Source organism: Muscardinus avellanarius (genome assembly GCF_963383645.1).
Source record: "Muscardinus avellanarius genome assembly, chromosome: 8".
In the NCBI taxonomy this organism is placed as follows: Eukaryota; Metazoa; Chordata; class Mammalia; order Rodentia; family Gliridae; genus Muscardinus; species Muscardinus avellanarius.
In genome coordinates this window covers 3,189,958-3,215,750 of record NC_137794.1, presented here as the reverse complement: position 1 = coordinate 3,215,750, position 25,793 = coordinate 3,189,958, and the positions used below count along the sequence as shown (strand labels likewise).

The following is a 25,793-nucleotide window of genomic DNA, read 5'->3' as shown; positions in this document are numbered from 1 at the left end:
GCAGGGAGGCTGTGGAGGGTGAGGAGACTAAGGCCAAGTGTCCAAGAGTGACACAGACTGTGAGCCCCCTCGCAGGTGCCACCATCTTCGTTGTAATACACCATCTTTTTATTTTGGTACTGGGGATCAAACCCAGGGGCATTCTGCCTCTGAGCTCCACCCCCAGCCCTATTTTTTATTCTTTTTTTGTGTGTGTGGGTCTGGAGATGGAACCCAGAGGCATTCAACCTCCGAGCTACACCCCCCGCCCTATTTTTGTATTCTTTATTTTGAAACCAGGTCTCACTGAGTAAGTAAGTAGTTGAGGCTGTCCGCGAACCGTGATTCTCCGGCCTCAGCCTCCCCAATGCCACCACGCACGGCTCCTTTTTATTTTATTTTGAAACAGGGCCTTGCTAAGTTGCTGAGGCTGGCCTTGAACCTGTGATTCTCCTGTCTCACTCGGTCTCCCAAGTACTGGAATTACATGTGTGTGCCAGTATCCAGCTTGTAATCCACCATCTTGGCGAGGGTGGGAGAAGTAACGCAAGCCAGGGATCCCCACAAGACCCAGCATGCCCTGAGAGCCTCCACAGGGAGCTTGCTCAGAATCCGCCCCACCACATCCAGGCTGGAAGTCCCCAGCAAACGTTTTCTTTTTCCACCCCATTCATCCATTCTTTTTTCTTTTTCTTTCTTTCTTTTTTTGGGTGTGTGGGTCTGGGGATAACCCAGGGGCATTCGATCTCCAAGCCACACCCCTGCCCTATTTTTTTATTCTTTTTTTGTGTGTGTGTGTGGTACTGGGGGTGGAACCCAGGGGCTTTTCTACCTCCAGTCTATATGCCCAGATCTATTTTGTATTTTATTTAGAAACAGGGTCTCACTAAGTTGCTGAGAGCCTCACTAAGTAGCCGAGGCTGGCTTCGAACCTGTGCGATCCTCCTGTCTCAGCCTTCCAAACGCTGGAATTACAAACGTGCACCAACATCCCTGGCTCTCTTTTTTAAAAGCCCCCCATCAGCCGGGCATGGTGGCGCACGCTTGTCATCCCAGCATTCAAGAGGCTGAGGCAGGAGAATCACGATTCATGGACAGCCTCAGCTACTTAGTGAGGCCCTTTGCAACTCAGTGAGACCCTGTTTCAAAATAAAGAATAACAAAAAATAGGGCTGGGGGTGTAGCTTGGAGGTAGAATGCCCCTGGGTTCCATCCCTCATACTGCAAAAATAAAAAATAAAAAAATAAAATCCCCCATCCCTCTCCCACCTGGCTCCTTGCTGGGGCGGGACAGGGTTTGGGCTTGCGCCCCCTTGAGAGCTTGCTTGGAGGCTCTCGAGGCTCTCAGGGCAGCTAACTCCGTGCCCTCTGGGAAGAGCAACCCTCCTCTACTGGGGACCGTGGCCCTCTTGGACGGAGCATGCAACTTCAGAAGAGGTGCACACAGGGCAGCGAGGGAGAGGGAGGCCGCCTAGCCCGCCAGCACAGCAGGAGGACCCCGGAGTGAGGGCACAGAGGAGGCGGCCAATAGCTCGTCGGGCCTCCAGGAGGACTGGAAGGCCCTCTGCCGCTATGGGCCGCCTCCTCTGCGCCCTCACTCCGCCCGCCTTCTCAGGACCGCCTCTGCGCTTGGCCCCAGAAGCTGGAGGACACCCTGGGGGACACAGAAGCGACCCTGGCCGAGAGAGGCAGCTGCCCTGGGTGCCAGCAAAGGGCCAGTGGTCAGGGTCACACCCCCCTTTCCAGGGCAGTGAAGGCATTTTCTCCCCATGGCTTGAGAGCCTGGCTCTGCACAGCTGGGTTTGGGGGTGGTTCTAAAGGCGCAGAGCCCTAGGTACTAAGGCTGGGGGGAAGCAGGACTTCCCAGCAGGGGCCCCTAGAGGAAATGAAAGCCCCAGACCTCCTCCCTCCCCTAGCCCGGTGCAGAGGGCTGTGCAGCCTGAGCCCTGCCAAGCCCAGTCAGCAGAGAGCCAGGGAGGGGACGGCTGAGCCGCTGCCACTTTGGGAAGGTACTCCACACGCCCCTCCCCAGTGCCCACACGAGCTGCGTGGGGGAACTCGAGCCCAGCCGGAAAAGCACAGCAGCCCAGGTCCCAAGACTGAAGGCAGAGGTCCATAGGAGGGGCTGACCCATGGACACCGCCCAGGGCATCGTGCCCATCTCCCCTCTGCCACTCTGGAAGGCAAAACTCCCACAAGACCCTCCCACCAGCCAAGAGGAGCGGGATGAGGAGCCAGTAGCCAAACTCCGCGTCTCTGCCTGTTCTCACCCTCAGAACGCCTCCTTCCGCTCTGCCAGCCACAGAGGGCAGCCCTCAGCCGGGCCCGGGAGAAAGAGCTGGAAACCTGCTGCCTCTGCACAGACATCATGCATCCGCCTGGCCCTCGGACGGCAGCATCTCCAACCACACCACCGCCAGGGCAGCCGGCAGGGCAGCCGGCAGGCGTCCCGCGCCCTGAACGCCTGGGGTTACCACGCAGCTGCAGCGGGCCTCTGGCCCCGGCCCAGCTTTGGGCCTTTCTCCTCTGCGTGCACCTGTGGTGCTGGGGATCCGGGTACTCCCTGCCTTTCAGCCTGTCTGGGAGTCCCAGAAGGCTCTGCAGTACTGGGGATGGACCCCAGGGGCATTCTGCCTCTGAGTTACACCCCCAGCCCTATATTTTATTCTTTATTTTGAAACAGGGTCTCACTGAGTTGCAAAGGACCTAAGTCGCGGAGGCTGTCAGCGAACCGCAATCCTCCTGCATCAGCCTCCTGAATGCTGGGATTACAAGTGTGCACCACCACGCCTGGCTGGCTCTGCAGTTCTTAGCATCCCTGCACCCCAGGGTTTTGACCACCCCTCCCCTGGGTGCTCCTCCTCCCAGGCCAGTGCCCCCTCCCCCAGGCAGTAAAGGAGATGGGGCAGGCCAAGGCTACCAGGATCCCCGTTCAGCGGCCTATCTCCTGCTTCCTACCCAGTCCCCTTTTCTCCACCTCACAAGCTGGCAATTTAGAGTTGGGCCCAAGGACCAAAAAGTCCACAACCGCCCCCCACTCCTCAAAAAAAGCCCGCTAGCAATGGGGAGGGTAACTCGGGTCCAACTAGGCCCTCAGCTGTTCCTGGACCCTAACAATCAGCAACACACTGGCTCCCGTGCACCCGGCACAGGCCCCTTAGTTGGGGTCAGCATTCCATAGGAGAGAAAGAAGGGGAGGGCGAAAGAAAGCAGGCCAGGCGCAGGTTCCTGGAAGGCGTCTTTAATCAGGATTTGGTAGTACACAAGCTCTCCGGATTGTCGGCGTGAACATACAGGGACTTAAAAAGGCACAAGATCCCTCGCACAGCGGCGCTGGCGGTGGGCGCCCCGCCTGCGCGGCCTGTGCCGGGGGCGCGTGTCCACGTCCCACCCCGTGGCGGCGCCGCGCGTGTGCGTGTCGGTTTCAAGTGTTGGATTCGTACAGTACTCGCAGTCTAGGGCGGGGGCTCAGTGCATGCTTCTACCCGGGCCGGCTCCCCCAACGCCTGTGTACACTAAGGAGGACCACGCACCCGGAGAGAGAGAGGAAGAGGGAAAGCGCCCCATCTCCGTGTGCGTGCGTGCGTGCGTGTGTGCGTGTGTGTGAGTGTGGTTTTGCGTTTTCCGTGCATGCTTAGGCTGGCGGGGGCGGGTCGAGTGCAAGCGTATAATACAGTACTAGTGCAGTACAAAAGAAGGCTTGGGAAGATCTGCGACAGAGAGGAGGCTCTGGAAGAGGCGGCTGGGACCCGGCCCTGCGGGAGGCCTTTGTCAAGCCTCCAACTCCCTCTCCTCCCTCCCAGCTGTGAGGGGAGCTGCCCCAGCCCCGGGGAGGGAGCTCAGCTGGACCGGGCTGAGCTCACCTTCAGGGGGCAGGGCCAGCCCCTCCCGCCAAATACTGTCACCTCTAAGGGCCGGAAGCCCCCCCAGCCCCCCCAGCCCCCCACGTCGGGGAGGGTCGACGGAGCAAGTGCAAAGGAAGCAGATGTTGGTCCCTGAGTTTTATTTTAGGGGTGGGGGTGGGGAGAGCTGGAAGTGGGGCCATGTTTGGGGACCCCCCCAGGGCCCTTAATGGTGGATGGGGTGGAGCGGGGATGCGGAAGGGGGGCCGGTGAGGACAAAAGGGGGTGTTGGGTGGCTCTGAGAGACCTCGGCTCAAAGCTCCGCTCCCCTCCACTCTGGGCTCTTTGGCATCCATTGCAAGGCCAGTCATGGGAGCCGGGCAGCCCATGGGCGCGAGGTAACAGGGGTCCGGATGGGGTACAGGGCCTTGGAGCCAGCTCGCTCCCCAGCACCCCGCACCGTCCCGTAAGCACTGGGGACCCCCACCATCCCCACCCCACCCCTCGGGGGGACCTGGCAGCTTCGAGCCAAGCCGCAGCAGGGAAAAGCAGAGGGAACCGGGGGCGGGGTCTAGCCAAGTGAAGGGCTTCAGCAGCAGGCAGCCCGGCGCTCCAGGCCACCGGTACCCTGGTCACTGCGTAGCAGCTGGTTAAAGACTGCACGTAGTACATTCGTGGTGGGGCTGGGGGGCTCCCCGGGCGGGGACACAGCAGGACGTGGCGGCGGGGATGCTCTGGGCCAGGCTACTAGTTTACTGTCTGGAGAGTGAAGTGCACGCACCACTGACTTGTGCGTGTGTGTGTGTGTGTGTGTGTGTGTGTGTACCATTAAGAGGGTGGTCCAGTGAGCACCCCCCTGCACCTCTCCCAACTGTGCAGAGTAGAAGGGCAAGTGGTAGTTCCCATAGTCCTTTGGGCTTCGTTTCCCCCTCCCCCCACCGCTACCCGGGAGGGGGCACTGAGGCTCAGGGGCCTCCAGGGTTGGGCCGCCCCCCCAGATGGTGTGGGGGATACTGTATAGGTGAGGAAGGCGGCTCTCAGGCTAGGAGCCTCTCCCAGGGAGAAGGATGCTTTCAACTCTGCAGAGGCTGACTGTGGGGTGGGCTGGCCCCTGGCCCAGGTTGGGGGTGTCCCACATCTAATGGAGTTGGGGTGGGGGCCTTCGCCACCCTCCTCGGAGGCCTGTGCTTCCATCCCCAAGTGCCAGGTCAACCCAGGGACAGCAGAGGATACAACAGTATGCCCCTGCCGCCAGAGGACCCCAGCCCCAGTCAGAGCCACACCCAAGAAGCATGGTCCCCACACCCACCCAGATGGCTAACAAGGCCCTCCATTCACTTCAGGACCCGGGCTCCTTCCGCCCCTGTCTGGACAGACAGCATCGCACCCTCCCCAGAAAAGGGACCTAGTGGGGACAGAAGAGAGAAGACAGGAAGGTTGTGGGACATGGGCCTGTGGGACATGGGCCTGGCTCAGAGAGCCCACTGTCCCTGCCCCGGGGAGGCTGTGTCTGTTTTTCCCAAAACTGGAAACGCAGAGGAAGAGTGTTGGGTGCTGAATGTAAGTGGTGAGGATAACAGTGCTGAGTGGTTATTGCTGTGGCCCAAGCTGCCAAGTGTGTGTATGTGGGGGTGTGCATTAATTATTGGGAATTTAATAGAGCATTTTCACCTGACCCAGGGTCCTCGGAACACACCCTCCCCCACTGAGGAAATGCCGGTCCTTAATCTCACACTACCAAGGGATCCTATCCCACTGACCACAGGCCCACACACAGGCACGTTCACACACACACACACACACACGCACACACACGCACACACACGCACGCACAACACCACAGCCACAAGCTGCCTCCTGGGGAAGAACAGAATTCCCCTTAGCATGTGGCTCTGACAGAGGCTGGAGAGGGCGTTCTCAGGCTCGCAGAGGTCATTTCTTCTGGAAACAGCCCCAACTTTTCTATTTTTAAGAGAACCTGTTAGGGGTCTGTGTTTTAAAATTTGATGCCAACCATGAAAGTTTGAAAATTTCACATAGAAATTGGAAGGCAGTGGCAACCACTGGTGAAACTGGAGATGGTGACCAGGGTGGGTCCCCCATTGACCCAAACCTGCCAGTTCCCTGGTGCTGCCGGCACCGGCCATGTCTGCGAGCTCCCCTAGCACCCAGCAACCTCACCCAGGTCAAGAGTGAGGTCACGGTAACTCTTAGCGACGTGTGGGACCTCCCGGGTCTGAGAAGCCGGGGAACTGCGGAGGCAGGCCCAGCCGCTCGCTCGGGCCACCCCACCGCAGCGTTCGGAGCGCCTCACATCTGGCCACTGTCCCGTGGCTGGGGGGACTGGGAAGGTAGGAAAGGGGGGCTCAGGCAGCTCCCCTCTTCCTCACAGTGAGATCAGGGGCCAACCAGAGAGGACTGAAAGTAAAGCCAGGTGCAGACCAACACGCTGAAAACCGTGCAACAGGACCTCAGTTCCTCAGCACTGGCCGCGTTCCCACAGGTTTTTGCAAATGAACTCTTGTGATTAGTCCGTTAGGTGATGTATTCCTGGGACCTACCTCCCAGGCCAGCAGGACACTTAGATGAGTTAATATCGTCAAGTGTTCATACTACGTGCCAGTGACTGTCGAGTAACACAGTAAAGAACTGGAAGCCGCCCCTGAACGCAGGCTGCGGCCAGGGCCAGATAGGCACTTTGGGATCCGAGAAGTAAGTACCTCGAAGTTCTGGTTACCAAAATGGAGCTCTTCCCAGGGCTGGGTGGTGGAACCTTCTGGAAGGGAATGCCCAATAACGGCGTGACCGTTCTCATGGACCACCCTGCCACCACCCGGGGAGGAGGGGGAGCAGGCCACAGGGTGGAGGAGAGAGGGGCAGTGCCGGGAGGAGGGCAGTGGGGCCACTGTGTATCCCACCCCCTCGACTTTGTGCTTTTCCCTTCCTGGCCTTTTTCTAAGGGTCTGCCCTGACCTCTCCCCTAACTTCTGCCTGGACAGAGTACAAGATCGACCCAGAACGACCCGGAGCGCAACAGACGCCTGGGATTGGAGAGGTTCAAAGTGAGCAGCCTGGTTGGGGGCGGGTGGGGCATGGCTGGCAGGACCTGAGACTGGCCTTTACTGCCAGATGGAGGCGATGCTCTGGACCCAGGCAGTCTCATTTCAAATAAAAAAGATTTTGGAGATGTAAGTGGGGGCTGGCTGTGGGTGGTGCCATGGATGAGCCACAGCACGCTGCTGGCCACCTGTGAGGGCAGCTTGGCCCCAGGACACTGCCCACCACACCTATGGTACCCACAGGCCTCTGCTCTAAGCAGAGCTGCGAGGGAGTCGATGGGCCAGAGAGAATCAGAGATCAGAGGGTAGAGAGAGGAGCCAGGGTGAGGGCAGGTATGTAAAAAGCCACCAAGGACAGACTGCACAACCCTCTCCACACACACGCTCGCACGCACACGCACACGCACGCACGCGCACACGGGCACAGCCTCACGGAAATACTTATTCGCAACTTCTCAGGCCGCTCCTTATATACACACTCCCTTTCCAGCACCCTCCTCACCACTGCCCGTTCCCCAGGGGAACAGAGCTGCTGGCTGGCCTGGGCAGGAATGAAGAACAAAGGGAAACTTGGGGGTCCCTGCAGCGATAGGTCGGGGTCTAAGAAGTGGCAGAAAGGCCTGAGCCCCCTCATCCCCACCACGCTGTCGCCCATCGCTGGACCCCATCACAGCTGCCTGCGACCCGGCTCTTCCTTACCACCACCTGAGGACCACCCAGCTTGGCTGAGCACCTACAGGGAGGAGCCCCCTCTGGGAGGGGCAGAGGTGAGCTGCTCCGGCCCCTTGTGTCCTGAGATCGCAGTGCTGCGGCTGGGCTTACAGGGCTCACCCGGTTGCACCTCTAACAGTCACCTTCACCGCACTGCATCTGGACTGGTCCCTCTCCTGGCCCTCGCTCCTGACCCTGACCAATCCCGCTGGGGGAGGGGCAGGTAACAGTGAACTGACCGGGGCCTCCGGGGGGTAAGATGTGGGATGGAGGCTCTGGAACCTGCGGTGGTGGTGTGGGAAGGCTCAGCAGGTCCAATGGCTGCCCACTCCCCTCGCCTGCCACCACGGCCCAAACCTCCATCCCATACACGAGGCCGTGAGCCCTGCCCCACGCCGACTACACAGATACAGGACGGGTGCCCGCTGCCGGCTCCCGGTCCCCACCAGCCCTGCAGAGGCAGAGGAGACCCAGCCAAGCAGAGGGAGCACACGCTCCACCCAGCCTCGCCTGCAGATGGCAGATTAAACCCAAGGTGGGACTGACTGGCCCGGCATGCCCGGGTGTCCACTGGGCTCTGGCCCCCTGGTGGCTCCAGCCCGGGGCCCCTGCTCTGTCCTCCTGCACCGCCAGCCCCACCCCTCCTGCACCATTTGGCTGGCACCTGGCACAGGAGCCGGTGGAGGGTGGGCAGAGCATTACAGTACCTGGGGCCGAGTTCTAGGGGGCTGTATTGCGCCTGGGTCGGGATGGGGCGGTGTCTGGGATTATTGCGTCCTGGGAAGGAACCGTGGCGTGGCCTCTGCTGCCTCCCGCCCGCCTGCCCCTGGGGCGGCCTAGGTCTTGTGGGTGAACCGGGCCCACACCTGCTGCAGCTGGGACCGCGAGATACGCAGCACGGAGGGCACGAGTCTGTGGCTGCCGGCGGCCAGGGGCGCGTGGCGCCGGTGGGGCGCCCGCACTGGGCTGCTCTCGGCCGAGCGGCTGCGCTGAATGAGGGAGCCGGAGGAGCCCGCCGAGCCGCCGGGGTGGGGGTAGTGCTCCGTCTCCAGCGTGGAGGAGGAGAACACGGAAGACGCCAGCCGTCGCAGGGGGCTGTACCGCGGGAGGGAGTGCCCCGAGAGTCTGTCCTCCTCCAACTGAAAGAGACCAAGAGAGTGGAGGGAAAAGAGGCGTCAGGTGCAGACTGGACAGTCGTCTCGGGACCCCCCACCGCTCACAGCCCCCGGCCTGGCCACACGCCGGCTGGCTTAGCCCTGCCCCGCGTGGCTTTTCCTTGGCGGGGCCCCTTCGCCGGCATCCCCAGCCCTGTGTTGGCACTGGGTGTGCCCCGAGCGCTTCAGGAACACTACCCGAGTGGCCTCTGCCACAGCTCTCCAGACCGCTGGCTGGAGCGGCAGGGCCCCCGTGGCAGTGGCTGGACTCTGGAGTCCAGCTGCTTCCCCAGGTCACCACTCTATGGAGGTGACCTCAAGTTACCCCAGCTTTCTCCCCCGGAAAATGCCTTCCAGGCTGAGGGCGGAGGCTGTGGCTCAGCACCGCCTGTGCCTGCGGGGCCACTGCTGTGCCCAGCAGCAGGTTTAGGACCCTTACTTTTTTATTAATTAACTAACCAATTAATTATTTTTTGAGGTATTGGGGATGGAACCCAGGGGCATTCTGCCTCCAAGTGATACCCCCAGCCCTATTTTTTAGTCTTTATTTTAAAACAGTGCCTCACTGAGGTGCAAAGGGCCTAAGAAGCTGAGACTGGCCAAGGACCGGGATCCTCTGGCCTCGGCCTCCTGAACGCTGCTGGGATTACAAGCGTGCCCCACCATGCCTGGCTAGTTTTTATTTTTATTTTGTTTTTCTGGTACTAGAGATTGAACCCATGCTCTACTGATGAGCTTTCTTTCTTTTTCTTTTTTTTTCTTTTCCACCTCCACTTTATTTTTCCCTCTTCGAGATAGAGTTTTGCTAAGTTGCCCAGGCTGGCCTTAATCTTGTTTTTGTTTCTGTGGTGCTTGGGATGGAACCCAGGGGCATTCTAACTCCAAGCTACATCCCAGCCTGACTTTTTATTCTTTTTTTTTTTTTTTTTTTTTTTTTTTTTGGTGGTACTGGGGTTCCTGGAAGCCCTTCTACCTCCAGAATACACTCCCACGGGCTACACTCCCAGACCTATTTTTTAACTTTTTTATGTGGAAACAGGGTCTCTTAAACCAGCGAGACTGGCTCTGAACCAGCGTGATCCTCCTGTCTCTGCCTCCCAAGCGCGGGGATTACAAGCGTGTGCCACCACACCTGGCATATTCTTTTGAAACAGGGTCTCACTGAGTTGCAGAGGGCCTCACTAAGTAGCTGAGGCTGTCCGTGAACCGTGATCCTCCTGTCTCAGCCTCCCAAATGCTGGGATTACAAGTGTACATCATCACGCCCCACTTGGCCTCGAACTTGTGACCCCCCTCCTGCCTCAGCCTCCTGAGCAGCTGGGATCACAACTGTGTGGCGTCCTGGCTACAGTATCCTTAAAGTCATGCCTAGGGTGAGGACAGGCAGGGGGCTGGTGGGAGGAGGGCAAAGCAGATCCTTTCTCTAAAGAACCTGTCCCTCTCCCCTGGAGGCTGAGGCTAGCTGCTTGTCCAAACATCTGGCCGGCAGGCAGCACCCTGACCTTGGGCTCTGCCATCCTCAGGAGCCAGGGAGAGTGTCCCAAGCACTTGGGGATGGGAATGGTGGCCCAGATGTCGCCAGACCTTCCTGAGACTGAGCCAGTTTAGCTTGCTTTAGAGTAGCCGTTAGCACTGCCCGGCTGGACCAGCTCCCGAGAGTGGAAGGAGGAAGGGTCAGGGATGCTCGGCTCCAGTGGCCCCAGCTTGTGTCCAGGGGACACAAGGGACTTGGCATGGAACTCCTGCCAAGCAGGAGAAAAGGACATTCTAATGGGATATCAGTGCCCATCCTCTTCCTCCGTCAGCCTCTGGGCCAAGTCTAGGATCATGGAGAACTAGTCCTGTCTGCAGGGAGAATTAGAGGGAGAGTTAGAGGACTGGCAGGTGCTCCACAGGTGCCCAGAGCCTCCTCACCCACGTGCTGCCTGGAGCTGAACGTCTCAGCTAGAGTTTGTCAGCTGTCAGGGGCGTTTCCGAGGCTGATACTGAATCCCAGCACGCTGTGGCCGCCTACTTGTCCAACACCCGCCCTGTGAGAATAGCCCAGCTTCCCTGAAAGTGCCTGGTCCTAGCAGATAGAGTTCTCTGTCTTCCTAATGACCCTGGTTATAAACATCCATGTCCAGACCTTTGCCTCCTCCCCACCCCACCCCACAACAGCAGCAGCAGCAGCACCATCATCATTATTTTTGTATTATTACTATTACTTGTGTACTGGTGATTGAACCCAGAGCCATACTCTGAGCTACATCCCCAAGCCTATATTTTATTTTGAAACAGGGTTTTGCTAAGTTACTGCACAGTAGCCTTGAGCCTGTGGTCCTCCTGCCTCTGCCTCTCAGGTACTGGGATTGTAAGTGTATGCCACCATGCCCGACTCTCACCCCGCCCCAACCGAAACTGGGGTCTCAAGCACAAGTCTAACAGGAGAGCTTCATTCCTTTGTCCTGGGCCCCTAGTGCTCGCCCAGCTCCTGACAGGGCCTGGCAGCAAGTCTGTGCACTTAGGGAATGCTGCTCTGCCGTGCTTCAGCCAGAGATGCCCAACAGATGAGGTGAACAGCCCAAACCACACCCTCCCTTGCCTGGTACCCTCTGCCTGAGCTGTCCCAGCCCCTCCCAATTTGCACCTGAAATCCCCATGGGAAGAAAGCCAGGCTTGTGTAAAGAGGGCATTCTAACGTCCCACGCTGTGACACCCAAAGAACAACGTGCCTGGTTCCAAGCCATCCTTGTCCCCGCGCCCCACAGGTGTAGGTGACGGTCGCAGCATTCATACTGTTGGTGACAGCCGCTGGGAAGAAGTTCACATACCCACGGGGCGGACTGAGTCAGGGCTGGGAGGTGAGTCGGGGGCGGTGACCTCCCGGGGTCACCGACTCAAGTGTGTACCGATGTTGGGGATGTTGGGAGCCTGGGCCTCACCCCAGGCTGGGCTCAGCAATCTATTCAAGCCGGCCCAAGTCTGCCAGTCCAGCTCTCCCTCCTCCTCTGCCCTTGAAGAAAGGTCCACTTCACTCACAGCCCCGAAATATTAGGCAGAACACGTCCTGCCCATCTGTCCATGCATGGGCTCTGGAGGCTCTGTGTACACTGCCCCACCCACAGGCACACCTGCCCACATGGCCGGCCAGCTGGTGAGCACAGGTGTGAGCTTGCACGGGCACGCACACGCACCACGCTCTCTGACCCCGCACAGCCTGTGGGCTGCCCCCACCTGAGTTTGCTTCTCTGCTTGTTAAATACACAGGCCTCAGACTCACCGGACCAGCTGCCCGGGTCCCAGTGTTGGTCTGCCATGTACCAGCTGGAGACTAGAGACCCTAAGCTAAAACTGTAGCTTCTCTGAGCCATAGTTTGACCTTGCAAGGCGGGGCTGCCTGTTCATGGCGCACAGCTGGGAGGGACGTGTATAGAATACGGGAGTGCTCAGACCAGTGCCGAGGGCTGGCTACTGTCATTGTTATCAGAATTATTACTCTGGCTGTTGTCATCTTTCTGGCTTTGACATTCTGGGCATCCGGGCTTCCCCGCTCACTCCCAGGCCCGCCATGCATTCCACAGGCGACTCACATGTGGGTGCACACACAGGACCTCAGCCACGCACCAACGCACCCTTGCGCTCGGCTGACACAGACGAGCACACACGCTTGTGAAAGCTACCAACCTCGCTTCTGCGCACCATGGGGAAACTGAGGCCCGCGAACACCTCACACCCACAGACACACACCGCTCAGTCCCCCATCCGAGTCCTGTGCAGGACCCGAGCCCAGGACTGCGGCACAGCGGCCTGTGCTTGCTCCCACGCCTCTCTCCTCACCCCCTGGCCACAAGTCCTCAAGGTGGAGATGATTCCCAGGACCCAGGTAAGAAGGCGAGGGTGCAGAACCTAGGATGAGAGGGTGACTGGTCTGCGGCCACCAGGAAGGGCCCGGCAGGCCCGGCTGGGCCTCCTGACTTTAACTGGCTTTCTCCTGACCTCTGACACCACTGCTCTGCCGCCCTTCCCTGACTTTCTGGGGGCACAGTCCAGTGTGCCTGCCTGCTCGGGTGTCCCTGGTGCCCGGCGTGTGCAATGCTCAGGTAGGGATGAGGGGACCTCGCTCCTCCCCTGTCACGGGGCCCAGTGGTGCCAAGCCTCATCCTCCTGGAAGTAAGCCTCTAACGCAGGCAGGGACCCCTCTGGGTGGGGGACTCATGGTCCTTGCTTTTAGAGCCCCCAGTTTCCCGTGTCCAGGGCAAGGCCAGGGTATGTATTTCCCAAGACCATAGCTTAGAGAGTCTCTCTTCTAGAAAAGACCTCTGGGTCAGGATGGGGCCCAACACACCTCTGCCCATAGCTGCCCTTCCCAGGATGCCCATGTGATCCCCAGCCAGGCCTTCTACCCAAGCAGCTGGCAGGACCGGTCCCTCGGCCCCGCGCCTGGTCACCTCCCAGAGCCACCCATGCCGAACACGGGGCCACCAAGTGGAATGGGCATAGCCCCGAGCCCTCCCAGCATGGCCACTGCAGTTCTTCCCAGCTCCCCAAAAGACCGTGGACTCCATTCAGCACCGAGTGCAAGAGTTAATGTCTACTTCCTGGGTTAGAGGTCAACCTCTTCCTGGGTCAAAGGTCAACCTCCACTCCACAGAGAGGCCTGGCCAGGCTGGAAGCCCCCTGCCTATTCTGACATCCTGTCCTTGTCAGGGGAAAAGAGACCACAAAATCACGAGCCATGCTTCAGAGCCTGGTCCCTCATCCTCCCATGCAGGACGGTCACCCTGCAGCCGGGCTGGCTCCCCAGACCCCACACCCTGTCCCCGTCCCCCGCCGGCTCCACTGCCCACCTGGCTCTCCTCCATCTCAGAGCCTCTCTGAGAGCACCTGTTCCCTGTCGGCCCGCTCCTCCCTGACTCCAGCAACTCCTCTCCCTGGCTCCTCCCACAACCTGTCCCATCCCAGCATCCGCATCATTATTATTATCGGGTCTGGGGATGGAACCCAAGGGCATTCTACCTCCAGCTACACCCTCAGCCCTATTTTTTTATTTTTTATTTTGAAACAGGGTCTCACTGAGTTGCAAAAGAGCCTCACTAAGTAGTAGCTGAAGCTATCCATGAACCACGATCCTCCTGTCTCAGCCTCCCAAATGCTGGATTACAAGCATGCGGCACCACACCCGGCTCCCAGTCTTTTTTTTTTTTTTTTTTTTTTGCAGTACTGGGGATGGAACCCAGGGGCATTCTACCTCTGAGCTGCACCCCTGGCCCCATTTTTTATTCTTTATTTTGAAACAGGGTCTCCCTGAGTTGCAAAGGGCCTCACTAAGTAGCAGAGGCTGTCTTTGAACCATGATCCTCCTGTCTCAGCCTCCTGAATGCTGGAGTACAAGCGTGTGCCCTCACGCTGACTTCCAGTCATTATTAAAGCCCTCTCCCCGCCCCAGCTCCAGCTCATGTCTCCCTCTTGGTGCAGTCATCTTGGGTGATATCACCCAGCCCCATGGTTTCTCAAACTCTAGACTCTTTCCTGAGCCTCCCTGCCTCCGTGTGGATATCCTTCAGATACCAAGGTCATCGCGTCAGATCCACGCTCCCTTCAAGCCCACTCGGGATGGCATCACCGCCCACCCAGAGCCCCTGGGCCTCAGCTCACGACAGCCTTTCCCTGTCCAGGCCCTCTAGGCTCCAGCACAGTGCCCGCCGGTCCAGGCCACAGAGCGCCCTCCGATACTGCCTGCCTCGTAGCCTCTGGGCTTCTAGTTTTTGGCCCTTTCCACCTGTTTCCACACAGCAGGCCGAGGCTCGTTCAAAAGTACCAAAGCACTCACGCCGCACTCCGTTTACAAGGCTTGGTGGCCCACCCCGCCTTCAGAATCAGCCCACCTGAGCAGAGTGCCACGGCCCTGGGGACAGGCGCGGGCCTGCCTCACAGCCTCACCTGCTGCCCCATGCGATAAGCTCAGTGCGACTGCCACCTCCAGACCTCTGCGCACACTGCCCTCCTGGCCCTCTCCAGCTCTGTGACCCGCCTGTGCAGCTCGCAACTCAAGACTCGGAACTTGGGGAGGTCACTCCTCTGGGAAGCCCCCTTGGCTCCAGCACATTGGGGCCCTTCAACCCCTCGACCCTCTTCACAGCCCCGTGACTGCCGGCTCCTAGGCCGCAGGGGCCACACACAGCGCCCCAGGCCTGCACGCCAGGACTCTGGGTGTCTGGGGACCGGGAGCGGGGTGCAAGTCGAGCCTTACCTGCCTCTGCGGGCCGGTGGGATCCGACTCTCTCCGTCGAGGGCGGGGTCCCGAGTGCAGGGGCGAGTGGGAAGGGCTGCCAGGCGTGGGTGGCTGGGATGCCTCGGACCTGCCATCGGCCTGGCTCGGCTGGGGTGGCAGGGGTTGGGGCGGCATCTGCCGCAGGTCCTCCTCGGCCAGTGTCTGCATGCAGCGTCCCCGGGGCCGGACAGCGGGCTCCGTCCCCGGCCGCCGCCGCTCCTCGCCTTCTTCCGGCAGTGGCCGCAGCTCCTCCGGCTCCTCGTCCGTGGTGCCCGATGTGCTGGGCTCAGCGCCCGGAGGGAAGTCCTTGAGCTCCGTCTCCTTGTCGATGATGACCCACTCCTTGCTGTCAAAGTCCTCCTCCTCCGCCAGCGGCACCGAGCGGAAGGCGTTGCTCAGGGCCTCCTGCTCCACAGAGGCAGACACGTCCATGCGGCCACTGGCCTGCCGGTCGGCGTGGCCCGTGTCAACTGACAGCATCTGGGCCGGCTGCGAGGAGCAAGCCTGGCGAGAAGGTGAGCCAGGCAGGTCCATCCGTGACCTGCAAAGCCACGCACAGGGCTCAGAGCCCGCTTCTCTCAGCCCAAGGACCCCGGGCAGGTGGCGGGGTGGAGCGTGACCCCGGAACCTCCTGACCACGGCACTGCTCCCTCCCTGAGCCAGGCCCAGGCACCTCCCTGTTCCCCCTCTAACCTCGCTCCTGGAAAGACTTCACTCAGCAGGTTCATGCAATGAGTATTTCTAAATAGGAACGTGTGTTTGCGTTCTGGGGCTATGAACAGGCTCCTGTGCCTAAGGAACTCTGGCCCTCCCCTGGGATGTGACCTCTCAAGGCCAGCTTTGTTCTTGAGGGTCCAGAGCTCACACCCGTCCGTGGCCCCTTCCTGCTTGTCCAGAGGAAACACAAGCAACTTGGATGGCTTTCTAGCCCACCTGGCTGCTCTCACGGCCTGCAGGACGGGCCGGACTTAAACTCCCAGCTCTAGTACAAAGTCCGCGTGCCTTCGCCTGGCACTCTGGGTTCCTCTTGACCTAAGCCTCAGTTTCTTCATTTGCCTAAGCAGACACACAGCCTGTCCGTGTCAGGTGACCACCCTCACAGCCTGTCCCTCCGTCCCTTGCCCTCTGACCCGGCTTGGATGCCTCCTATAGAGAGACCTTCCCACCCTGCAGGGAGAGTTATCTGCCCCCAGGGCGCCTTGGACCCCCTTCTCAGTTTGGGGTGGTACCAGCCCCCAGGGGAAGGAGCTGGTTGTAGGACAGTGTGTGTGGACGGGAAGACAAGGGATAATTGTTGTCTGCTGAATGCCAGGGCACCCTTTGAGAATCACAAGGCCGGACCCGTCTGGCGTCTGGGCTGTGGGCACAGGGCTGACTTTACCCCCAGACTGAGCCCGTGATTCAGTGGCTCTTCAGGTGCAGAGCAGAGTCTTCTGTGGGTCTTTCTCAGAGCGCTCTTACCCTGCCTGCACGGGAACTGCCCGATCTGATCTACTCTGTATTTTTGTTATTACTGAGGCTGAAACTTAGATGCCACTGAGAAAGGTTGCCCGGGGCTCTCATATTCACAATCCCTTGTGGGTGGTGAATGTCACTTCTTTTCCTGAGAGCACAGTTTTTTGTTTTGGTTTTGTTTTTTGCGGTACCAGGGATAAAACCCAGGGGCATTCTATCTCTGAGCTACACCCCCAGCACTAATTTTTATTCTTTCTTTCTTTCTTTATTTATTTATTTATTTTTTGGTGGTACTGGGGTTCCTGGAAGCCCTTCTACCTCCGGGCTACACTCCCATACCTATTTTTACATTTTTACTTGGAAACAGGGTCTCCTAAGCCAGCGCGCGCGGCTGGCTTCGAACCTGCACGATCCTCCTGTCTCTGCCTCCCAAGCGCGGGGATTACAAGCGTGCGCCACCACGCCCGGCCTTTATTCTTTATTTTGAAACAGGGTCTCACTAAGTGGCTGAGGCTGGCTTCAAACCTGTGTCCTCCTCCTGTCTCAGCCGCCCAAGCTATGGGATTACAAGTCTGCACCACCACACCCGGCTTGGCACAGTTTGTTTTGATGGACATAAAGGAATCAAAGGAAAAGAGGAGCTGGGCATGGTGGCACATGCCTGTATTCCCAGTACTTGGGAGGCTGACAGGAGGGTCGCAGGTTCAAGGTCAGCCTCAGCATCCTAGCAAGACCCTCAATAATTTAGAAAGACTCTGTTTCAAAATAAAAAAGGGCTGGAGGTATAGCTTGGAGGAAAATCCCTTTGGATTCAATCTCTAGTACTAAAAAAAAAAGTAAAAAGGCGGGGCTGGGGATGCAGTTCTGTGGTTGGCCCCTGGGTTCAATGCCAGCAGCACACACACAGCACAAAAAAGTAAAATGTTCAGTTAAGAAAAAACAAATGAAGAAAGAAACTGAGTGAACCGCGTGTGCGTGAACCGCGTGTGCGTGAACCGCGTGTGCGCACATGCGTAAGCTGGAAACGGGGGAGAGGGAGGCAGGCGCTCCAAACTCCCTCTATCCCATGCTTGACCCCAAAGCCGGCCCCTCCCCAGACCCTATGACACCCAGAACCTTCCTTTCCAGAAAATCTCCCCATGGCCCTCTCCTTCCCCAGTACTCCTGAAACTAGGGTTCACTGTGACTCAAACCAACTTTCTCACTTCTCCCTACAAGCAGGCGGCTTTCCAGGGGTACCTTGCTCAGGACCCCCCAAATCATTCCTCTTCCAAACTGCCCGTCCTCACGGCTCCGTGCCAGAGCCCTCCATGCCGAGGAACTCGGGGCTACCAGGGATGACACTGTGGTCCTCAGCGAGGAAGGCCAGCCCGCGCGGGTGAGGGCTGTCACACATTCATCGCCTCCCGGGCTGGGCATGTCTACACTCTGTGGTGTGCACACCCCATCCTGGGGGTGGAGTCCAGAGGAGGCGCTGTGGCCGAGGTGGGTCAGGAGGAGGGATGTCAGGCGGGTGTCAGAAAGGACACGTCCATCCACCCAGGACTGGGCCTCAGAAGACAGCCCTTCCCGGTGCGGAGGCCGAGGCTGGAGCAAAGGCACTGAGAGGCCAAGGAGGAGCATCCCCAGCAGCCTCTTCCAACTGGAGCCTACCCCTCTGACAACAGCTCAGAGGGGACCTGGCCTGGCCCCTCCCGGCCACCCCTCAGAGTTGACCTGGGCTTCCCAGGCTCCAGTACCCCCTCTCACCTGCTACATTTCTGCAGGTCCCCTCCCCAGCTCCCTCGCCCTGACCCCCAAACCTTGGCCTGTTCGCTCCTTCTTTCAGGTCCCCAGTCTCCCGGCTAAAGGGAGTTGCCCCCCACTGTTCTTGAGGCACCTGTAAGTAGTTGCTAGATAAAGACTTCTGGGAGCTTCAACAGGCGGCCGCCAGTCTCCCCCACTGCCCGCCCTGGCATGAGCTGGGACCTTTGGGGATGCCCAGCCCTCTCCCAGGCCCCAACTGCGCACCCCTCCCAGCACTTTCCAGGGCTCCCCACCTCGGCCTCACACGGGCTTTCCTGCCAAGGGTAGCAGGGGCCCGCGATCCCCCAGTCACAGACCCACCTCCTCTCGTGCAGCTCCGCACGCCCATCAGCCGTGGAAAGCCGCTCAGACTCGGGGCTGTTGACCCTCCGGTAGCGCAGAGAACGCACTGGGGTTGTCGGGGAGTCTGGGGGGGCACGCACTGGCGAGCTGGGGACCCCCACACCTCGGCTCTGCTCCTCCTCCACACAGGGCGTCTGCAGGAGGGGGCTGCCATGAGCTGGGGCCGACGGGGGCTGTGGGCCGCTGGTTTCCTCAGGGCTAAGATGGGGGCAGTGGGTGGTGGGGACCACGAGTGGATGCCGGGCAGAGGGCAGTGGCTGGGAGCCGGTGACCCAGAAGAGTAGGGTGGGGGCCTGAGGGCCAGGACCTGGGGTGGGGGGGCCACCCACACCCCTCTGCCCCCCAGCCGTGGTTACTTTGCCGATGTTGATCCGGAGTTTGTTGCGGTTGACATCGGTCTCCTCCCAGACTTCAGCCTCAGGCCCCCCGGGGTGCGGGGCGAGGTGGGGGCTGGGGCCCAGCCCCTCGGGGGGCCTCCCGGGCAGGATTGGGGGTGCGTTCTCCTGGTCGCTCAGGTGCTCGCCCTGGAGCACATCCTCGGTGTTCTCCCGGAGCAGGTCGCCGGGCACTGGCGTCACGTTGACCACTCTGCAGAGGTCAGCGGGGCCGAGGGTAAGGCTGCCTGTGCGGTGCCCTCTCCAACCCGGGCCCTGGAGAGCGCCCAGGTGCCGGCACAGAGGAGGCCCCGTCCTAGGCCCATTGCTGTCCCCAGCCTAAGAGCCTCTCAGACGGGCCACCCTTGCGAGGGCGGGGCTGTGAAGAGCTGTGGCCACAGGCTCAGGAGATTGTCCCCGCCCAGATCTACATCGGCCACCAGGGGCGCTCTGGACCCAGGCTCCACGTTGAGGTGGGCATTTCACCTCTGAGCTATACCCGTAGCCCATTTTATTTTTTATTTATTTTTTATTTTTGGTGGTGGTACCGGGGTTCCTGGAAGCCCTTGTACCTCCAGGCTACACTCCCAGACCTATTTTATATTTTTATTTGGAAACAGGGTCTCTTAAGCCAGCACGGCTGGCTTCGAACCTGCGCCAACCTCCTGTCTCCGCCTCCCAAGTGTGGGGATTACAAGTGTGCACCACCACGCCCAGCAGCCCTTTTTATTTTGAAACAGGTTCTTGCTAAGTTGACTGAGGCTGTCCTCGAACCACGATCCTCCTGTGTCAGCCTCCGAAGTACTGGGATTATAGGCGTGTGTGCCAACATGCCCACCTCGAGTCATGGTGTGCAGGCAAGTCCAGCAGACTCTCCCTCTTAAATGTGGCCCTGGGCTGGGCGGGAAACCCCTTCCCACTCCAACCTCTCCCTGGCTACCTCTGTCCCTGTGCCCGCCACCAGGTTTTGGAATTGCTGACTGATTGCAAGCATCCCAGTCCCGGCCGAAACGCGTGGCGGGCAGAGGCTGACCTCTCGCCCAGTCCCTGCTGTCTAGGTGTGCTAAGTTGATGAGTGGTGAGAGGGCAGAGGCGCCAGTGACTTCACTGGAGTTGATCGTTCCCTGGAGGACACGGTAAGGTCAAAAGCGCCCACTGTGCTCAGCGCGAGGACGGGGCTAGGGCAGATTTTCCCAAAGCTCCAGAACTCTGCTGTGGAGCACGAGGAAGAGGAGCAATGGCCGTGCTTGTCCAGGGAGTTAGAGGAAGAGCGGGCTGGCTTCTCAGGAACCCGCCCGTCCTGAGACTCACCCAAACATGGCCGCCGTCTGCCGGGTGTTCTGCTGGGGCGGGGTGGAGGTGCTGGTGGACAGGAGGGCGTCCGTCCCCGCCTTCTCCCAGTCGAAGGCCTCGTTCTCAGCGATGCCCCGCTCCTTCATGCTGTTCTCAAACACCGACATGATCAACTGCAGGGGTTGGGGGCGGCGGGAGGACAGAGAGGTGACCCCGGGGCTAGCCAGGTGGAAGGGGCAGTTTTGGGGACGGCAGGGGAAAGAGAGGGGACTTCCAGGTCGGGGTGGGCCTACAGGGGGCACTGGGAGGAGAAGGGCACATTGATTGTAAGTGAAGACATGCACTCGTATGCAAATCAGCATGCAAATTATCATCTTGGCTTAAGCCGCGCCAGCGGACACAAGTCCTCAGAACTGTCCCCGACGCCCACCCCAAACTCCTCCTCATCACCGTCACGGCAGGAACATCAGCAGCCCTGAGCCACCGGGACTTTCCGTGTGGGCTTGCGCTCTGCACAGGCTGCCCCCTCTGCTGGGTGCCGGGGTGTTCCCCCCGCAACTGGCACCATCTGCCACAACCCTTCCCTGCTGCCTGCTGGGCACGGTGCATCCCTCTGAATCGCTCTCACACCTGTCTGCCATCTCTAGGTCCCTGCAGTGCCCGCAGCTGTGCATTTCCACCGCAGTGGGGGCTCTGGATTCAGACAGCCACAGAGCCTTGGCCTGCCCCCAGAGCCTTGCATTTGCGGCTTGGCTCTCCTCTGAACTCAGGACCAGCACTTGTCCACTGACTTGCGTGAGTGCTACTGTGTGGACAGCACAGTGTGTGGGCACCCTGCCTGGCCATGGTGGACTCCTGAAGGACTCGCTGACACGTCCACCATTCTCCAGTCAGGGCCAGTGGGGCCCACAGGTGGTGAGGGCACCTAAAGAGCACTGGACTTGGAGTCAGATGTCCAGTCGTGCACATAATGGCGTCGGGCTGCGCATACAACAGTGGTCCCATAAGATTATAGTGGAGTTGCGCCGGGCGTGGTGGAGCACGCTTGTAATCCTTGCGTTTGGGAGGCTGAGACAGGAGGATCGCACAGGTTCGAAGCCAGCCTCAGCTACTCAGTGAGGCTCTCAGCAACTTAGTGACCCGGTTTAAAAATAAAGAATAAAAAATTGGGCAGGGGGTGTAGCTCGGAGGTCAAATGCCTCTGGGTTCCATCCCCAGACCCGCAAAAAATAATAATAATAATAAGATTAGCCGGGCATGGTGGCTCACGTTTGTAATCCCCGCGCTTGGGAGGCTGAGACAGGAGGATCGCGCGGGTTCGAAGCCAGCCTCAACTACTTAGTGAGGCTCTCAGCAACTTAGTGAGACCCTGTTTCCAAAAAAAAAAAAAAAAAAAGGTCCTTGGAGTATAGCCCTGAGGTAGAAAGCCTCTGGGTTCCACCCCAGTACCACAAAAAAAAGAATAAAATTATAGTGGAGCGGTGCGATGCACACCTGGTGTTTGCGGTGATGGTTCCATACACGAGCTCCTGCACTGTCAGATGCATAAAAATACAGCACATATAACCACGTGCAGGGCATGACACAATGCTTTTAGCATTATTTTAGACTACGCTCCCTCTACTTAGGGAAAAAAGTTTACTGTCCAACAATACGCTGCGCTGTGCCAGCAAAGCCCACGCGTCTCACGCTCTGTGCTGATTTATTCTCGTTTTGCTCGCCGCGGCCGTTGGACCAAGAGGGCACCGCACATATGCGGGCACTGCCGAGGGAGCAGCCGGCTGTACCGTGCCCAGGTCTGTCTAAGCATGCTCGACGATGTTCACAAAGTAACAGATTAAGGACAGGTCTTTCGGAATACATCCTTGTCGTTAAACAGTACAGGACGGCTCCTGAGCTAGCCCTGCTCCTAACCAGGGCATTGTGCCTCAGTTTCCCCGTCTACGAAATGGGAAGAGTCGCCTCACTTGGTCTTCTGCAGAGTTATGATGTAAAGTGCTTGAAAGTGCATAGCTTCCAGAACTGTTACGCATTGGAATAAGAATCACTCTTTACCATCAAAGGCTTTCTTTCTTTCTTTCTTTCCTTCTTTCTTTCTTTCTTTCTTTCTTTTTGTGGTACTGGAAATTGAACCTGGGGGCATTCTACCTCTGAGCCAAACCTCTAGCCCCATTTTATTTTTATTTTGAAACAGGGTCTTGCTAGGTCAATGAGAGTCTCACTATTTGTAACGCTGTCCTCAAGCCTGTGATCTTCCTGTCTCAGCTGCCCAAGTACCGGGATTACAAACATGCACCTCCAAAGACTTTTGTTTTTTTCTTTTGCGGTACTGGGGATAGAACCCAGGACATTCTACCTCCGAGCTACACCCCAGCCCTGTTTTTTAATTCTTTATTTTGAAACAGGGTCTCACTGAGTTGCAAAGGGCCTCATTAAATAGTAGCTGAGGCTGTCCAAGAACCACGATCCTCCTGTCTCAGCCTCCCAAAAGCTGGGATTACAAGCACACGTCACCACACCTGGCACCAAAGACTTCTTTTGAAGCTCAAATGGTGCCAAGAAAAGGGCCAGCTCTTGATCAGTCTCAGCCATGACTGCCATCTACAGGGTTCAAAACAGTGTGGTGCAGTTAGAAGACCGGGGAGGTGCTCAGGGTCAGTCGCGGGGCTGCGGGCCTGCCGGGAGGTGCTGTTGGGCGGCCCTACAGCAGTGTCCAGGCCAGCGGGGCGAGCGACAGGCTCCCACCTGGTAATCGGGCTTGGTGAAGTAGTCAAGGCTGGCGATGTGGTCCAGGAAGAGGTGGAACTCTGAAGGCATGTGCTTCAGCAGCATGCGGTGCTCGTACTTCTCCTTGATCACCCCCACCTGCTCCTGCAGGAGGAGAGAGCGCAGGAGCTGGAGCCCCAGCCGCCCACCGAGCTGCCCGCACCCGCCTGCGGCCTCACCTTGTCCTTGATCTTCCTCCAGGGGAGCTGGCCCACTGCAAACTCCACCAACATGTAGAAGAGGGACCACAGGTCATCGTGGCGGCCCATCTCCTGGGGAGAGGGAAGTCAGTCACCCCAGGTCTCCCGCTCTCCCCGGCCATGGGTGGCTGACCCTTCTCCGAGGGGCTTCAGTCAGGGAGGCCGGCACCAGGCCTCTGTGAACAGAGCTGGAGCGTCCTGAAGCCACAGCTCCATCCTTGACCTCTAAGGACTGTGGAGTCCGCCAGTCAGATGTCTGCCTATGCTTTGTTGCCATGAGAACCCAGAAGCCAAGGAAGAGGGTAAAGTTAAGGAGAGCCAACGGCGGAGCCTTCTTCCAAACCAAGCCCCAGGGAGCGTTCCCTTCCTCTCTCTCCACTTTGACCTCAGCTGCCCGCTTCCCCCTCCCGCAGTGGCACACGCTGCGCCGACCTCGCCCATTCTGCCCGGGTACAGCCCAGGCTTGGTCGCTCACCCGGTTCTTGTGGGCGTTGACGGAGGCATATCGAACTGTCCCTCGAAACCCGGCCACGTTCCGAGGCTGTGAGAAGAGAGGCCACCAGGAGCCTCACCCGCTGCCCTGACCTCAGTCAGCGTCAGCCCCGCTGCCAAGCCTGCCCTGAGCCCTCCCGCCTCCATCGGCCCGGAGCGCTGGTCAGGAGGGGCTGCCGTGCCACCCAGGGCCCGCTCGCCACCCAGAGCGGGCAGAAAGCTCACAGGGGTGCCCGGGGCGTCCACCAGAGTCCAGGGTGAGGGGCAGGCGGGGGGCGGAGCCCAGCGCCGCGGGCACTGGCACTGCACATGAGGCAGGTCGGTGGGCAGTGCCCGCTGTCCTGCGGGAGGCCCCGGCTCCGGGTGTGCAGGACTCACCGGCCGCACGTCCCCCGTGGTGTTGATGTACTGCCGCGCCAGCCCGAAGTCCAGCATGTAGCACTTTCTGTAGGTGGAGGGCAGCCTGCCCATGGCGAAGTTTGACTGGGGAAGACAGTGGCTGTGAGCCTTGGGGGCCGACCTCCACTCTCAGCGGGGAGGAGCTGGAGGTCAGAGGGCAAGGGGCTTCTCTGGGGTCACCTGCCAAGTGACGACCGGGGGCTTGAAGTCTTCCCTGCCCCCGGCGGGCCGTGTGCTTCGGTGCGGCCGTCCTGCGCCGAGGCCGGGCCTGCGCTGTTTTGGTTGCGTGTCCTTGGGCCACTTAACTAAACTTTCTGGGTTCTGTTTTCGTTTCTTTCTTTCTTTGGTGCTGGGGATTGAACCCACGACCTCACACATGCTAGGCGAGGAATCTACGGCTGTGCTATATTTTTTTCTTTTTCTTTTTCTTTTCTTTCTTTCTTTCTTTCTTTTTTTTTTTTTTTGCAGTACTGGGGATGGAACCCAGAGGCATTCTACCTCCGAGCTACACCCCCAGCCCTATTTTCTAATTCTTTATTTTGAAACAGGGTCTCACTGAGTTGCAGAGGGCCTCACTAAGTAGCTGAGGCTGTCTACGAACCGCGATCCTCCTGTCTCAGCCTCCTGAATGCTGGGATGACAAGCGTGCGCCCCCACGCCCGGCTCCCAGCACTTTGTAAAATTTCATTTTGAGGCAGGGTCTCCCTGAGTTGCCCATGCTGGCCTCAAACTTGTCCTCCTGCCTCAGCCTCCCTAGTTGTTGGGATTATAGGCGTGTACCACCATAGCTGGGTTTCATCACTTTATTTATTTGTGCGTAGGTGTGTGTGTGTGTGTGTGTGTGTGTGTGTGTGTGTGTTACTAGGAATTGAACCCAGAGGCATTCTACCTCTTACCTACACCCCCAGACTGATTTTATTTCTTATTTGGAAACAGGGTCTCACTAGGTTACTGAGGCTGTCCTTGAAACTGCGATCCTCCCACCTCAGCCTCCCAAGTACTAGGATTACAAGTGTGTGCCACTACACCCAGCATTTTTCTCCCTTTATTTTTTTTTTTTATTTATTTTTTTTTTGGTGGTACTGGAAGCCCTTCTACCTCCGGGCTACACTCCCAGACCTGTTTTTACATTTTATATTTGGAAACAGGGTCTCCTAAGCCAGCGCGCGCGGCTGGCTTCGAACCTGCGCGATCCTCCTGTCTCTGCCTCCCAAGCGCGAGGATTACAAGCGTGCGCCACCACGCCCGGCTGCATTTTTCTCCCTTTAAATGGGAGCCTTTTATCTTTCTTGAATCAAGATCCAAGATACTACAAAATCAGCTGCGTAGAATTCCTTACCAAGTCCTAGCCCTCGGTCCCCTGCCCTCAATCGCTCCATCTTCCCCATCCCTTTGCCTTTCTGGGTTCAAGGGCCACCTGGGTCGGGGCTGAGGGGTGAAGGGTGGTGAATGGAGACAAGGGCTGGCAGGGGGGATGACGCTCTGGACGCAGGGGAGGGCTGGGGTTGGGTGGCGGTGCTCACCGGCTTGATGTCCCGGTGCAGGAAGCCCACAGAGTGGATGGCCTCGATGGACTCCAGGATCTGTTTGCCTAGCCGCAGCGTGGTGCTCAGCGTGAAGGTGCCTCGCGGCTGGCTGCGGCGCAGGTCCGCCAGGTTCCGGCCCTGG

The 25,793-nt window shown here is 58.9% G+C and overlaps 1 protein-coding gene across 1 annotated transcript in view; it reads right to left on the bottom strand.

Moving 5' to 3' along the window:
* TTBK1 (tau tubulin kinase 1) overlaps positions 1 to 25,793 on the bottom strand; it is a gene marked incomplete at its 3' end in the record, with an annotated part of 42,982 nt that overhangs the window by 5,910 nt on the left and 11,279 nt on the right. The window contains exons 5-13 of the mRNA XM_080700499.1: positions 25,649 to 25,789; positions 24,105 to 24,209; positions 23,710 to 23,775; positions 23,214 to 23,306; positions 23,014 to 23,139; positions 20,287 to 20,441; positions 18,958 to 19,189; positions 18,560 to 18,735; positions 14,978 to 15,539 (exon numbers count right to left, since the gene is read on the bottom strand). Coding sequence (XP_080556625.1) covers positions 14,978 to 15,539; positions 18,560 to 18,735; positions 18,958 to 19,189; positions 20,287 to 20,441; positions 23,014 to 23,139; positions 23,214 to 23,306; positions 23,710 to 23,775; positions 24,105 to 24,209; positions 25,649 to 25,789 — 1,656 coding nt within the window. The remainder of the gene's footprint in view (positions 1 to 14,977; positions 15,540 to 18,559; positions 18,736 to 18,957; positions 19,190 to 20,286; positions 20,442 to 23,013; positions 23,140 to 23,213; positions 23,307 to 23,709; positions 23,776 to 24,104; positions 24,210 to 25,648; positions 25,790 to 25,793) is intronic.